Source organism: Malurus melanocephalus, unplaced genomic scaffold (genome assembly GCF_030028575.1).
Source record: "Malurus melanocephalus ecotype Western Australia unplaced genomic scaffold, MMel_1.1 scaffold_50, whole genome shotgun sequence".
NCBI lineage: Eukaryota > Metazoa > Chordata > Aves > Passeriformes > Maluridae > Malurus > Malurus melanocephalus.
The window spans coordinates 2,757,816-2,773,681 of NW_026623282.1; the positions used below are offsets into that span (position 1 = coordinate 2,757,816).

At 37.2% G+C, this 15,866-nt stretch overlaps 1 protein-coding gene across 2 annotated transcripts in view; it reads right to left on the bottom strand.

Moving 5' to 3' along the window:
• HTT (huntingtin) overlaps nucleotides 1–15,866 on the bottom strand; it is a 78,577-nt gene that overhangs the window by 30,233 nt on the left and 32,478 nt on the right. For both annotated transcript variants that reach the window (XM_057365284.1, XM_057365283.1), the window contains 16 exons: nucleotides 15,308–15,459; nucleotides 14,704–14,906; nucleotides 13,700–13,826; nucleotides 12,897–13,024; nucleotides 12,088–12,198; nucleotides 11,456–11,533; nucleotides 10,598–10,821; nucleotides 10,007–10,085; nucleotides 9,712–9,873; nucleotides 8,746–8,801; nucleotides 7,819–7,967; nucleotides 6,957–7,093; nucleotides 4,855–4,971; nucleotides 3,355–3,477; nucleotides 2,605–2,843; nucleotides 1,165–1,307 (listed from right to left, as the gene is read on the bottom strand). In XM_057365284.1, coding sequence (XP_057221267.1) covers nucleotides 1,165–1,307; nucleotides 2,605–2,843; nucleotides 3,355–3,477; nucleotides 4,855–4,971; nucleotides 6,957–7,093; nucleotides 7,819–7,967; nucleotides 8,746–8,801; nucleotides 9,712–9,873; nucleotides 10,007–10,085; nucleotides 10,598–10,821; nucleotides 11,456–11,533; nucleotides 12,088–12,198; nucleotides 12,897–13,024; nucleotides 13,700–13,826; nucleotides 14,704–14,906; nucleotides 15,308–15,459 — 2,228 coding nt within the window. The remainder of the gene's footprint in view (nucleotides 1–1,164; nucleotides 1,308–2,604; nucleotides 2,844–3,354; nucleotides 3,478–4,854; nucleotides 4,972–6,956; nucleotides 7,094–7,818; nucleotides 7,968–8,745; nucleotides 8,802–9,711; nucleotides 9,874–10,006; nucleotides 10,086–10,597; nucleotides 10,822–11,455; nucleotides 11,534–12,087; nucleotides 12,199–12,896; nucleotides 13,025–13,699; nucleotides 13,827–14,703; nucleotides 14,907–15,307; nucleotides 15,460–15,866) is intronic.

Consider the following 15,866-nt stretch of genomic DNA (forward strand, 5'->3'; position numbering starts at 1 on the left):
AGACATTAATATATAATTAAAATACGTATTACAATGATATCATTTTATACAGTAAAATTTTATTAAAATGTATAAAAAATATTATTGTAACAGACCCACAGGAGAGAACTGTCACTCTCTATATCCAGAGTTCTGTGCCCTAATGTACATCTAAAAGAYTAATTTTGTACTTTTTCACACAAACTCCTGGGCTCTTTGCACCCAGAACCTCAGTGTGGAAGACTCCCATTTCACAGACCAAAGCAACAGAACACCATGTTCTTTAYCCCATGTCTGCAAGGAAGCATAGGAAGAACCACAGACTTGAACCAGGTCTTGTGCCAAGACCTTTTCTAAACTACAAACAACCAACAGTAAGCCAAGACTGCATTTCAGCTGAAAGCTAAAGCAAAAGAGGCAGTCAGAGCAAAGGAAGAATAAAAGAAAGAGAAGATAGTACCACTATTCAGAAAATGAGACTAAGCAAATGAGATAGGATGAAGAAAATACCAAAGGGCTACAGATTGGGTATAGAGCAGAAGAAACCTGAGGCAAAATTATCCAAACYTGAAGAAAGAGCTCAAGACCTGCTAGCTGGAACAGTGCTACCTTCCCTGTTTTTCTGGGGTGGTGAGCTGTTTTTTTGTTTGGGTTTGGGGGGGAGGTGGGTTTGGTTTTGGGTTGGCTTTTTTTGTTTGTTTTTTGGGGGGTTTGTTGGTTGGTTGGCTGAAGGGTTTTTTGTTGATTTGTTGGGGGTTTTGTTGGTTTTATATATTTTTATTACAGCAAAACCCAGGAACCTTCCTTGTCATGAGTCTGAACTAGTGGTCTGCAACTCAGTATTTTAAGCCTGGACATACCCATCAACTTCCAAACTGGGAAAAAACATGAGAAATATATCCACAAATTTGGAATTTTTCTGGTTTTTTGACTTAAAAGTTTTAAACAGTTAAAAGGAGCGATAAAGAATCACTACTTAGATTTTTTCCACAGAGACAGAAGAAATGTGAAAAACGTGCCTTGCATGCATGAGCACCATGTTTGGGAAGTTCTTTATACAGAGCAAGATATAACATCTTCAGCACTTACATATTCCTTCTCAGTTCAAYGCATTCAAGAGTTGTCTTGGATTTTATAAACCTCTGCCACTGCATGCTATAACATGGGCAACATTTCAAGTATTACCTGATTTGAAGATATGTATTAAGCACATAAGCAGTGTGCCCAGCTCCTGGCAGTAGAAAGTATGTTGCTGCTCATTCATATCCACTTTTAATTGCTTGGTAACAATATCTTCAAGTAGAATGCCAACAAGCTGTAGTAAGAACCTTGAAAAAAACATAYATACAATCAATAGGAAAACTATCAATGCAACATCTTTCAGAACAAGATGAAGTTAGCCTATGAAACTTAAGTTTGAAAAAYAAAATAYSAAGTTCTTGTTCATTCAWCCTAAATAACATATTAAATGAAAYKTTACAGAACAGRTTAACCTAAAACAAATAGGTGGTTSTATGATCACAAACACTTCAATAATTACATATTAAAMCTAGATTATCTACTCATCAGCTACAGTCACAATAGCATTCACTGGCCCAGTCACTTACAAAGCAAATATTAGAATGCTGTGGTGCCTTTACAGTGATTTGTTAAATGCAACTGAGCTAAAAAGAAACTGTGACAGTTACCACAGCTCAGCTGAGCAGGGGTAATTCAGCAAGTCACAGTAATCCACCTGTCCACAGGCTCATCTATCCACACTCCACTCCACAGGTTCTTCATCAAACCTCCAGCTGGGATAAGRTGGGGTGTCAAAAGCAGCACCAAAAGAGGGCACTTGAGGAAAGCCATCCTTGCTTCTGGCCATAGCCATAACTCCATTACTTATCTCATTGTTGCAGGACATAAACCCACAGTACAGRAGTCCAGAAGACCCYCTCCCCTCTACCCATCACCCACACAGTGAGTGAATGACATGAAACAGCTTTCTATTCCTATCTGAAGTTCCYTTCTYGAGTAACAAGTTCTTATTTTCTTAAACAAACAGCTATTTCAAATGCTTCCCACCACACTTAAACACAATGCCTTAATGACCAACATCATGTCAATACAACACTGCTGCCATTTCTGCACACTTCTTGTGCCTGAAGTCACTGTCCAAGGGAAGCCAATTAGACAAAGCAGAGTCTTCAAAATGGGAAAAGAAGAGCACGAATAACTTAGATTTGAATCCCACTGTTGCCAAGTTTCTAATAGAGAACCTGGGCTTCCACTTAAAGGGATGCCTCATCTTTTAGTCCCCATGCAGAAAGGAAGGGTTAAGCAGTTTAGTTTCTGGACCTGATTTTAGTAAGTGCAGGATTCAGCCATTTGAACAGCTCTGTTAGGTCCYTCACTTGGCTTAAGAAAAGGCACCAGAACAGTCCAAGGTCCTACTAAAACCTGTTCAACTTCTCTATCCCTGTCCATCTCAATGTTTTTTTCTCCACACACATTTGTCCCATACCAACTTATTAACAGACTTGATTCCCATCAGATAAGTTTTATGCATGGTAAATATTGTCCAATGTATTTCTGATTTCTCTGAACTCTACATTTTTGCAAGTTATTCAAAAGACAATGTACCTGGAAAATGTCTCCTCAGGTGGATATTTTGCCTGTTTGACTTCACTGCGATCCTCCGGGGTGGACACACTGTTTTCTCCACATCTCAGTCTGTTGATTGCTTGACATGAAATCAAATATGGTGAGAAGGAAAGCTCCTGTATACGAGATAGAACGATGTCTTCTGTTGACTGTGAAATCAGAACCCTAAGGATAGCTAGAATTCCGGAAATCCACAGCTGGACAGTGCTCACTGATGCCTATACAAATACAAAAATACAGAAGATTGRATACTTCTGAAATTGAAAAATGAGTATTTTCATTAACTTGTAAAAAAATCAAACCCTTTAAAGAATGGAGCAAATCAGAAATAAAATTTAAGTTCAGATCTTACAAAATGCTATTCCTGTGATAACTGTAAAGCTTATATTCATTCTGTTAAACAAACTCTCAGCTTTAGAAATTGTACTAATACTTGTTTAAGAAAAATGTGATTTACCTATTAAATTGCATTCCAGATTTTATTTTAACAGTCTATTTCTTTACATTCGTGATCCTCAAAATACAAAATAAAGAGAAGTAATTCACAAGCAGAACATTCCTGTATCAAGTGCACCCAGTTGGTAAATCACATTAGTTCTAGCCAATTTGTTCCCAAAATCTGCTTCAGGTACTTTAACACCACTTAGCGAATTATTAAAGAAAAACACGTTCTCTTTTGTTTTGCATGAAAGATGCMAGATTCACTCTTCCTTGGAAACAATAGCTTACCATTGTTTTAGGAGTAACAAACATACTCCTTAAAAGCATGTCCACAGGACGAAGGGATGAAGGAGCCAAAATTTCAAACAAAGTGTTCAATACTCCCAGAGCATCATGAGAGTCTATATGCATCTGTAAATGGAAAACACAAAAACTAATTGTTAACTATCCTCTAAAGGTTACTTCAACACAAAATTAACACTCCATGTTTTAAACATTTCTATAACAACCTGTGTGTAATAAAGCTGTTCTTTACAAAATTCAGAGCAACCAAAAAGTATGAAAGATAAACTGAAGTTTTTTTGCAGGCCTTCCTTCCTAGACATGAGTTTTGAGAACAYGGACAAAAATCTGTCATATGAAATCCAATGTGCATACAACATATATTTCATTAGAAGAAATAGGTCTTATTCAGAGAACGAGACCAGAAGACTGACTTGTCATAAAATCTAAAGACTTCTCCCCTCCCTGCACATCCTACCAAGTTTATTTATAGAGAGCAATGCTGGTCACGACTAAACTTAAGGAGRGAAAAAACCTAATCATCAGAAAAGTGAACAGCTACAGTGGTATTAATGCAACAGAGGTAGGACAGCTTACTTGAACAGTTTCTGAGATAAATTACAAAACAATCAACTGCAAAAAGCGAAGGACTGGACTCCAAATCTAGATGACCCTATCCTCCTTCAGTAATTTGGAAGATGAGCAGTCACACAGCAATTTCACTTTGCTAGCATTTTAGCTCTGCTGTTATCTGATTCTGCCCACACTCCCCAATCACAAGACCTCCTCATAGGATTGAGGAACTGCCATCATGGAGTTAAGAATATTTGGGGCTGGAGCACCTCTGCTATGGAGGCTGGGAGAAATGCTGTTCAGTCTGGAGAAGCTCCAGGGAGAACTTACAGCACCTTCCAGCACCTAATGGGGCTACAAGAGAGTTGGAGAGGCACTTTTCACACAGGCAGGTAGTGACARGACAAGGAAGAATGGCTTTGCACTGAAAGAGGGATTTATATTAGGAGGTAATTCTTTACTGAGAGGGTGGTGGGGCACAGGAACAGGCTCCCAGAGGAGGTGTGGATGTCACATCCCTGGAAGTGTTCAAGGCCAGGTTGAATGGGGCTTTGAGTAATCTGGTCTGCAACTAGACCCACTGTAGCCATGAAAAAATAATCTTGACAATCTATAAACATGGGACAGCCTTCACACCATTTAATAAGTCTTCTGATACAACCATGTATCTAAGAGAAACAGAATGAGCTTTCTCTGGAGACAGTCTTGATCATACTGCATATACTTCATGCATTTAAATATGAATTTCATCACTTCAAAGACTTAAGCTTATCTTGCAATAATTGCTTTTTCCAAATATGGCAACCACAATTTCAAGAAAATTTGTCTTCATATTAAAAAAAAAAAAAAATCAAACACCTAAAGGCACTACTGATACATCCATTACAGCAATTATTTAAAGAGCTTATAGAATGAAAACAATCATATTATCACCTGTTGTTTGGCAAGCATTGGGAGAATGATATCAGCTATTTGCCGGGACAATCTCTTCCATTTGTCTTCATTTTCTTTATGACACTGTTGTAATACTAAGATGAACATTTCTAGCACCTAAGGAAAAGTCAAAAAGAATTTAAGTAAACATATGACCCATRCCAACAGAAAACATCCAAGTAATAGTGGGAAAAAAATTCATTTCAATCATCTACTAAAAAGACAAAARGAAAAAAAAAACCCACATGAGAAACCATACAACATTTTTAAAACCCCATTTTCAGATTAGAAACCTATTCTTAGTGACAACTATTTTGGTGACAGTGGTGGTTTTTAAAGAATTTTCCAGTTACTTTTATCAACTAGAAAAAAAAGTATGCTTTTTAGTTTTTAAATGGTACTTGTCAGAAGACTAATAACTGGAAAAAGAAACATAAATAAATACCACATCACTTATTCAACAAAAATGGGAGGAAGAAAGACAACAATTTTCCAACATGTACACTCTGTCTTGACTCTTAGTTCCAATGAAGTTTAGATTTGGTCAAGGAAACAAAACAGATATTTATATGGAGCTCATTCACCTGAGGYACATTGCTTTCATATAAAACCTTGTAAGAGGCACCATAATGGAGTAGACCAAGCAAGGATCACTTCTGGAAGCTGGATGTGTTAGAGTTTTGAGGGTTATAGAAAACATACTTTGATGCATGGGCACACCAAAGACACAGAAGCAAGAATGTTAATACATGGACTGGGAAGTGGGACAGAAGAATCTGTTTCAGGAAACAAATTAGAGCACTTGCAAAGGAACTTCAGGTAGCTCAGATTAGGGAGAGGGAGATTCCTAGTTCACCTTCTTTCCAAGAGGTTTTCTCATGAGAGAAGAGATGGGAGCAATTCCAGGCTGAATGACTTAACTCTGGAGCTCCATGGGTGGCAGCTACAGTTGTAACAGAAAAAAGTTAAAGGCTSCAGCTCTTGGAACCTCTCAAATGTACAGGGAAGCCACTGCAGACCATTCCAGCCACAGCCAGAGAACAAAAAACCAGCCCAGGGTTAGTTTATATGTATTGCACCAGGAGAGAAGGGCAGAAAAAGAACTGCAAATGGGGTGGTGTGGGAAGAGCAGTGCATGGGTGGTCTTTAATAGGTTAAGTGTGTCAGAAGGGGATCTGCCAGAAATTGCAGTACCTTATGTAACACAAAGTTATTCACTATTTCACATCATGTGTCTACAGAGTGTCATTTCATATAGTTATATTAGTCATTTTATGATTATAAAACTACAAATTCAAAAGAAAATGTGGATACACAAAATTACCCCAATCTGAACACGCAGTTCTAACAAATTATTTTGACAAGAGGTACTGACTTTTTTCAGAAAATACAGTGCTTACATTAGCATACACTAGAACTGCATTTTCACATTATGAAAGAAAGGCAGATTAGGTTTGTTAAGCACCTGAATAAGCAGTAAGATCCCATGTTGATCATGTCACTTCTCTTAAAATTACTTTTATGTTTTTCTTTAAAAGAAAGTGTATTGAACAAAGTCATTGTTATACTCCTACAAAGCAGAAACATGTTTTCCAAACCCATGAGGTCTGGGTCAAAGTAGTAAGTGATAACAAATACCTAATTACCAGTGTCATAACCCTCTTCAAGGAAGTGTTATTCAAGATAATGTCACGATACAGCAATACCTAAATCATCTCTGTGCAGCATCTTTTCTAATTTTAAACTTGTCTCTTCTTCCTTTTACTCCCATTCTTTTTAAGTTTCTTCTCTTCCACCAACCTTCTGTTTATTCTGTCTGCAACAYAGCCAAGATCATGATCCTAACTGGAGCTTTTTAGTGCTTTGTTATCTAGGCTTGAATACAAAATTCTACAGACTTGTTATTGGACTTGAAATATGATTTGTAGTGCAGAACCTTGCCCCTATCCTTAAAAATCTTTGCATACTCTCTCTATAAGGAAAGATACCAGCTAGTCCAATTTTGTACAGAAAATCATCAATATTGCCTGAAGCACTTTTAGTAGTAACAGCAATGTTACCCTTTTATAAACCACAAAGAGGGACCCTTCATCCTCTCCTACCTGATGGTACTGGATAAGTCTCAGCAGCATTGACACTACAACCTCCTTCTGAGTTTCCAGCTCTTTTCCAGCATCAGCTTTATTTGTTCCTCTTAACACAAARAGATCATGAACGATGGGCTGCAGAGCTGGTATTGCTGAAATGAGATGTATTTGTTTTAGCATGGGACAAGTCACTCCTGAACAATGATTTCTTGAACAGTTCAGTTACTAAAAGTAAACCGGGCTCTAGCTCATTAAAGGTTTCACCCATACATAAAAACCCATAAAGCCAACATTTATCATGCAAAATGATGGCCATTATTTTACTCCTTGTAGGAAAATAAAATTATAGATATATTTGCCCATTGTCATAGAGCTAAAAGAAGTTTTYTTAATGAAGTATTTCTCAGCAGAACCACTGGAAAGTATGAGAGAGATGCTCTGACTTAAAGGCTGAAAACAGAAGAAAAGGGAAGTGGACTAAAAATTAAAATCAAAGCCTTGARCATTCTGCTAAGTTGTGAACTTACTACTGAAAAAAGTTTCTAACAAAGCTTTGTTGCAATTATGTACGATGCAAAATGCGGGGCAGCAGGGTTAGTATAATCTAATAAACTTCCTGAAAGGATTAAGTGAGAAGCATTTCATGCCTTAAAAATTTAAAAGCTAGTGTCTTCTGGAACATTCAGTATGATTWGTTTTCTGTAGCTTAGGAGTCAACACTGGGTTTATTGCTGAACTATGACTAATAAGTGTTGATGCCTTTTCTCTTTCTTTCCTTGGTGTTTTTTTTTTGGGGGGTAGTGGGGGTGGAGGTTATTGGGTTTTTTTCATTTGCTTTTGTTTTGTTCTTTAAATAATTATTTTTTTTTAGAATTACCATGTGTAACAGCTTTCCTCCCACTGGCCATGATACCATCACACAGCTGAATGATCTTGGGAATTCCAATTATCTGTTTGGAATGATACCGCTCATAAGACAGCAACACCAGGAAAAAGAAGATATTAGGAATAATTGCTTCAGACTCTCTGAAAACGAAACAAAAAAGTAAAGTGTCAAGTTCAAATTGCACAGTTTTGTTCAGTAAAACTCATCTTTTTATAGTCAGGGTTTTTTTTTAGAATGTGTTGTCCTGGTTTCATAAAGTATTTCTATAATTTTTGTGCCCTGTTCTGTACTATGGGTTTTTTCCCCCAGGGATTTCTTGCAAGCTTTGACCATTACAGTTCCTAATACTGTAACAGACTGTCCAATGCACATTGGATTATTTCTCYAGAAGATCCATAAAGCAAAAGAACAATGTATCTATCTCTTCATAAAAACTCAAATGGGGAAAGAATCCAGAAATAACTGACAAAAAAAAWTTTAGTGCCCTCCTTATGATCTATTAGGTTCTATACAATGTGTACCAGGTGACCAGAGTACACACAGATTCACTTTGAATCCACAAGAGGAAGAAGYTGCTCTTCCTTAAGCAATTGAACCTAGCAATGAAATGCTGATGTCTGGAAGCATAATTTTGGCAGGCAGTCCCAAAGGAATGGTTTCACAATACCAAAATGAAGAAACAGAACAACACAGTTACAGATTGTTATTAGTACTATTTTCTGACTTCTTCAGTCACATGGAACCTAAAACACCTGAAAGGGTCACCATTGGAGCCTGAGAATAAACAAGCACATTGCTCAGAAGGGAACTCTCCCTTTCTCATAAGGCAGAAATCACTAGCAAATCTAATCCCTACTTGTTTCAGAACAAGACAGTTGTAAAATCTCACTGTTCAAAGGATCTTTGCTAATTTCATACCTGAACTGTCCTACTTCAATGTATTCAAACTGCTTTAGTACAAATCCAATAAACACCTAAGGAGAGAATAAAGCGTGCATCAGAACAGAGACATGAATTCCCATTTGAAATCATTTTGACAGTTATATACAGGCACTGAAATTCATTAGCACTATGTTATGCAATGTTCCCTCTGCAGTTACAGAAGATGGAGAATCTTGTTGATGTTACAGTGTATTAGAATTTGCATGAACTTATGCCACATTTTACCTATAATCTGTGTATTTGTAACTTMATCTTTCACTCATGGAAGACACTATTTGAGGTATTACAGTTGTGAAGTTAAGAATCAGCCAAAAATCCAGCTCTAAACCAAAATAAAATTCAAAGTACTTATGTGATTAAAAGAATTATCTCTGTATGAACTCACAAGAAAGTTCAAGTACTGCAAGTMAGACTAGTCCATGAACCCAAAAACAATTGTAGTCAATAAAAGACTTCTAAGCAAACCATTTAAATTTTGTGTTACAAATTCACTGCTTATATGGACAACCACACAAACTACTGTAGCCACTAGCTCCCCTCACTGCCATTAACATCAAACAATAGTTGTCAACCAGGATGCTCATTATCAGTCATTAGGAAGTCCATACTCTCAGTATGGACAGAAGGTAYTTCCATTTGTAAATGAAGTTTGATTTAATAAAATGCATTGTGTTGCCCACATCCTTTTATTCCTAAAACCAATCTCATGAGCAGTTCTTAAACAGTTGTTATAGAACCAAGAAAGTAATTTACAYGCAAAAACCCCAGAAGTCTGAAGCTATTTGTGGCAAGGGGGGAAATTAAGTCTCACCCTCCTTTAAGTCTTTGTTTTCACCTTTAGTACAATGAGTGGACGGTTGGAAGTATTTTTGCTGCACGTGTTATTTGAGCCTGCTGGTGAGATCCCTGCAGGACAATTTGCAAGCATGGTGAGGTACCAACCTGATCTGAATCCAGAAGACAGTAGTTAACTCGCAGTTGAACCAGTTGAGCAAGCAAGTCTAGAACTTGTCTCTGCAGCTGTACCGACGTTGTTGTTGTGTATTGTTTCAGTGCTTTTATGACAAGGGGTTCAAATAAACGAATGTGATTGTGAATAGCATTCTGTAATAGAGAGATTTTAAAGTAATCTAACATCTGAACAGGTCTCTGATTCAAAGCCAAATTAGTTTTAAAAGGAGGAAAAGTGTTTTAAATCTAAGGTACAGCTCTTTCAGGATAACACAGATACAAGTACCTTATCAGCACGATGTTTTGCTGCACTGGAAATGTTAGTTTTCAGCTGTGTAGAAACTTTCTGCAGCACATCAAACCATCTGTTACAAAAAAAAAAAATACAAAAAATCCCACAGATATTAAAAAAAACCAAACTAATATACTGTCCTTAGATGCATTTTATTTTGCCAATGCAAACTTCTCTTAATCTATTCGACTGCTTCAAGAATTTTAGTAAAACCAAAGAGCAAAGACAACCTATAACACACTTGGATCAGAGAAAGATTTTCTAGTCTTTGCTTAGTTATCCTTCTGCCTTCCCTTTAACTTACTAACTATTAGCTGTCTTTAGAAATTAATATTTTTGAATACAAGCATTTTAAACTATTACGTTTTTTAAAAAAATCAATTATATCCATTTTAACGACTTTAATTTGCTTTGGAAAACATGTTAGTGATAATTGCGTTCAGGATGTCCTCACCAAGACAAGTTACTCTGCTCAAGTCTGTATCTCCAAGTTACACAGCACCCCAATGATACTCACATTCATGAAAAGCACTAACAAGAGACTCTAGTTCAAGTTAACATCAGAACATAAGGGATGAAAGTTACCCTGAAGCATCATGCTCCTGCTCAGCCTGGACCATGTTCCTGAGACTGGCATCAGCAAGGGCCTGGGTGAAGTGTGTGTAGGGTGCCATGAAGCAATAGTGGTAGAGCCCAGGCCTCAGATTGGAGGAACCCAAACGCTGAGCTTTGCCTTGAGCTTTGCTGGGGTTTGAAGACAAGCCATCGTACTGAGAAGCCAGGTTTGTCCCAAACAATGTTTTCARTAACTAGAGAAGAAAATTGGAAAGAAAAAAAAAAGAGAAAAGTTAACATTTCAGGAAAAAAAACGTAGACTTCTCATCCTATCAAAGGACTTTAGAGGGTAAGTTAAAATGCAAGATGTGGATAASGTAGCTTAAATACATGAAGACAGAAAAATGGAATCAATCCGTACCCCACCCAAAAAGACATGATTAGTTTTGTAACTGAAGCTATTTGCATGTGACAACTCAAAATAATCTACTGAAGCTTGCCTCTCATCATAATCYTTTGAGGACTTAAACCTAAATATTTAACTGAAAGCCTGCAAGAAATCCATCACTAAGGCAGTCAGTTCTTTTCTTTCTAGAGTTTTTTCATGCAGTTAACTGGCTAAAGAACACTTTCAGTAAGGCAGGAAACAAGCTTTTTTTCTGAACATTAGCTAAAATAATTCTGTGAATTAGAAGCAGTTCAAGAAGAAACTACATTAGTCAGAGAGTATCAATTTACAGAACAAGTACTGAAAATGAAAGAAGATATGTTGTTTGCTCCACCTGGGTCAAAGTTTCCTCGCACCATTTCCCTTAAAAGCATGGCCATTTGGCAGACAAAAGACATCAGGATTAACATTCAAGTAATACATAAAGAATACCTCCTTACCTGTTGTACACACACTGTTGCCATTGTTGGTTCTCTGTTGAAACATGATTTTAGATATCCCAAGATTTCTTCTACACACTAGAAAATCAGAAAAACAAGTGCATTTTATTGCATTTCTCTTCATTACATAAAACATAACAGTGAAAACTGGTCAACAGCACAGGTTTTTGTACTAAGTGAAACTGCACTAATTTAAGGGAAATCACAGAAGTAGGTAATAAAAAAAATTCAATATTTGCTTCCCAATCTTAAAATACTACAATGTCTAACACCACAGTTAAGGAGAAAAAAATACCAAGCTGCAGGAGAGGGAGGAGGGCCACACATCTTCTGACATTTTGTATATTTAAACATATGAATATAGGGAATGACACAACGTGAATCATTTGGCCAGAAAGAAAAATCCCCAAGTGAAACTTAAAAAGTAAAAAATTATTACACTTTTAAACAGCAGCAATTTAACCTGGAAAATCTGTTTTGGCACTTTACCCATCTTTGTGGAAGCACAACACTTCTAGGACTACTGACCCTTTGAAGAGCAGCAATTTTGAAATCAGTGACATGTGCTATCTCCCAGTAAGGACCAAAGATGTTGCACAAGATAACTACAAAAGAAAAAACAAGTCTTATACCTTTCCAATGTCCTGAAGAGTAGCAAGTTCCAAGATTTGAGACAGAACATCTAAGGCAGACCGTAAGAAACATCCAAACTTCTCATTAGTGTTCTGGAGATCCAAAGTAACCTGTTCCCAGAAAATAAAACCACATTGTTTTCTTAACCATTACTTGACAAGGAGATACAAATTACTGGAAGAAGTGGGTATTGACACAAAATGATCTTTTGTATAAAATTTCAGTGTATTTCAATYAACACCACGGACAGCTCAGACTGCCTTATGAATTGCCTTATGAAAAGGCAGAACTCCATTCTGTCTGAAAAAGAGGAAGGGATCTTTTAGCTTAAAGAAGGCCTAGGATGTTGAGAAGGAATGGAGTTGGATACTGCATTTCTCAGAAACACWGTAGGTGCAATAAGAACACAGTCCTTGAAGTGTGCATATCAGATGACCAACTCTCTAGGGAATGCATCATCTGTTGTCTGAACTAATGAGCAAAAAGCTTCCCCATCCTGGACTAAAGTGCAGAGAGAACACACACAGGGATCTACTTAGCATTGCCAAGCCAGAAAGGAGTCATTTGGTACCAGTAATAGTGACAGCAGAGAAACAAGCAATAGGGTGACAATGCCTATCATAGGCTCTTGTTTGATCAGGTTTTGTTTGTATCAGTGGTAATTGTGATCTTTATTTAAATGATTATTTTGTGTGTACAAATTGTTTGCACAGGTAAACAATGAGCTGACAGAGAAAGAGCCTTTTTAAAAGAAACAAAGTGATTATCTGGCTCCATTGCAGTTCAATCAAACAGTATCATGCTGTACCTTATAATTAGCATGGGTTGCTTTCAAGACATCATATAACTTCAGGTATGATGGAAGATGATAAAAGCTTCCTACTGAAGATGATTTACTTGTTGGAACAGGCCCTGTAGCATCAGTTTGCCTAGAAGCTTAAAAGAATACCATAGATCAGCACAATATGCCTTTTCTAGGCCTTTGCTCATGGCATGCACACTCAACATAATTTACCACATCTGCCTTATTAAACAGCATGATTTTTTCAATCCACATGCATGTTTAAAACTGCAGAAACACACTATGTACAACTAGAAAATGAGCAGCGTTCCAACAACCCAGCCTGCTGCGGTGAGAAAAATCAACCCAGAGGGCTTAGTACTGAAGTGCATGTACAATTTACCAAACAGAATTAAYGTGTTTCCTTTATTCATTACTAAGAAAAGGTTTCAAGATTCAGAATTGCATTTCTAAAAGCAATGTAAGCCACTCCTGCCAAAAGCTGAAAGCAACTTTTAAATTTCTTCAAAGCAGCACACGTGCAAAAGTTACTTTAGTCAATAGCTGAGCAGATGATGAAAAAGTAAGGGAAAAGATTAGGCAGTGCTTTGGTTCTGGTAAGCACGGCTAATTTTCATAGAAATCAAAAGAGTAAAGAAGCCCCCACCCACAGCYGCCTTTCCACCAATGCAGTATACTGCATCCAGTTCAGCCTCCTGAACTGAAACTCCAGAAAGAAGGTTACTCAGTTTTATTTCTTCTCCCTGTGCCATAACCACATGGTGTGGGGCTGGTAGATGGAGGGGTTAACAGGAGCTGAGTGTGCCTACCTGGACTTGCTTCACCACTCTTTTTAGGGCTCATTGGCACAGATGCCTGTTCCACAGGCTCCCTCTCTTTCCCTTTTCTCCGAATCGGACTAAGAGAAGGTGGGTTTGTGAGAGAAGGTAATGCTGCCTAGAATTAAAAGAAGCTGTATTAGTTTCATAAGCGCAAGTAGTTTTTCTTCTTCTACACAAATACAAACATATTCTTTTGTTTAAACTCCCCTTTATTTGACTGTCAGTTAAACTCAAGTTCAGGACATGCATTTCCTGTGCAAAAAGGAAGCAGTTTCATATATTCCCTACTTACTTTCAACTTCAGCATAGGCCAATGAGATGAAATTTTCAACTTCAGCATAAGCCAATCAGATGAAATTAGAGCTCAGKAACTATAGGTTCTTTTGACTCCAGATAAAGGAGTGTCAAAATTATATTCACACWTTTTTAAAATGTGAAGAAATTACTTATCTTAATAATACAGTCTTACAGTTTCTGAATCAGTCTCTGAATGTATATGCCTCAAAAAAACCTCAAAACCCCCAAACCTGAAAGTACCTCATAAAAGCTGTTCCAGAAGTCAAAATATTTTACAGGATATTCAGAAGATAAAAGACTTATTTTTAGCCCCAAAAGGAACTCAGTGCATTACAACCAGCCCCAAAGTCAACACATTTCCCAGAGTATGCAATCCAATACTCCACTTACTCTATATWTTCCTCACTGAATTAATGTTTCAAGTGAAGTCAGCAGGAATAAAAGGTTCAAAATTTAAGGTAATATTTTAAACAGTGMAGAATTAAAGAAAAACCTGTTAGGTGGAAGAAAAATACGCAAGTTTTTTTAATGGTACTTTCTTTACTACCCAGAGTGGAGTCATATTATCAAGGMATTAGATACTTATCTGTATCAAGTATTAGATAYTTATCTGTATCAAGTCTAAAACGTAAAGAGTTCTATAGCCCAACTGTATTTAAGTCACATCATTTYATTTATTTATTTYTAATGCATACCTTTACTGCTGGACCAGGAGCAACATCATCCATCACATGTGCACAAATATTAATGACCTTCAGCAGATGAGAAAAGAGCTGTTCTACTAAAGTGACAAGAGTCCTATCTGCCAGAGCTGGCCAGGGTTCTTCCTGCTTTGCAGCACCTTGGTTTGAATCTTCTTCAGCACTCCAGGGATTCTTTAAGCACTTGGGAGCACTTGCTGCAATTTCAGGAAATACAAGACAAAACTTGCAATTAAGCACCAGAAAATTTTAGAGGCATATATGGTTATCATCTCTGCATGAACAGAAATTCAATCAGAATTTCAAAGTCAGGAGTAGCCAAACAGTTTTAAACAAAAACAACAAAAAATGGAGTTCTTTATACCTAGCCTCTACTAAGCACAGTGCACAAGGCCTTTGGCAACTGGAGGGAATCCCCATCTTGCAACAAAGAGGCAATTTCTTTTCAAACCTCCTGGATGCAAGTTCTCTCTTTATTTCTTCTGCTTAATCTTGCAASTATTTCATTGCATACAATCAGAATAGAGATTCTAATCAGGCCTTCTAATGCTAATGGTAAAAATATCAGGACAATCCTACTTCTCTTGTCCTGCCTTACCTGCAAGCAAGTTTCCAGTCAAAATCAAAGCATCCTGATGTGCTGAGAGGTCCAGTGGGAACCACGCTGATGAAAGGAGAGACAGGACCAAGCCAGCCATACCAATGGTGCAGCCCTTCTGAGCTTCATCTGAAGAACTTGGCTGGGAAACACTGGAAGTTTAATTTTGCAATGTCATGACTCTTTTTCCCCTCTTTTGKCAAATTAAAACTCTTAAGAAAACCAATAGTCAAGTAGATGGCTAATCTAATGAAATGAAGTCTGTACTACAGATATATGTATTTAACACTCAAATAAAACCAATTTGCAGCAGAGACCAGACAATACTCTGGTTTCTTTAAGAGATGCTACCTCTTTTATTCAGTAGCAAATATCAAGGCTATAGCGACATCTACTGATAAATTGAAGGATTCTGTATTTTTTTTTGCTAACCACTACAGTCATAAACTATCTTCAGTTAAGCCTTATGCATATGCAAGGTAGGGATGGGAGACATTAGCYGTAGGACTGCAAGGCAACAAGATATTGTTTTAAAGTGACAAGAAATTAAACAATTGCA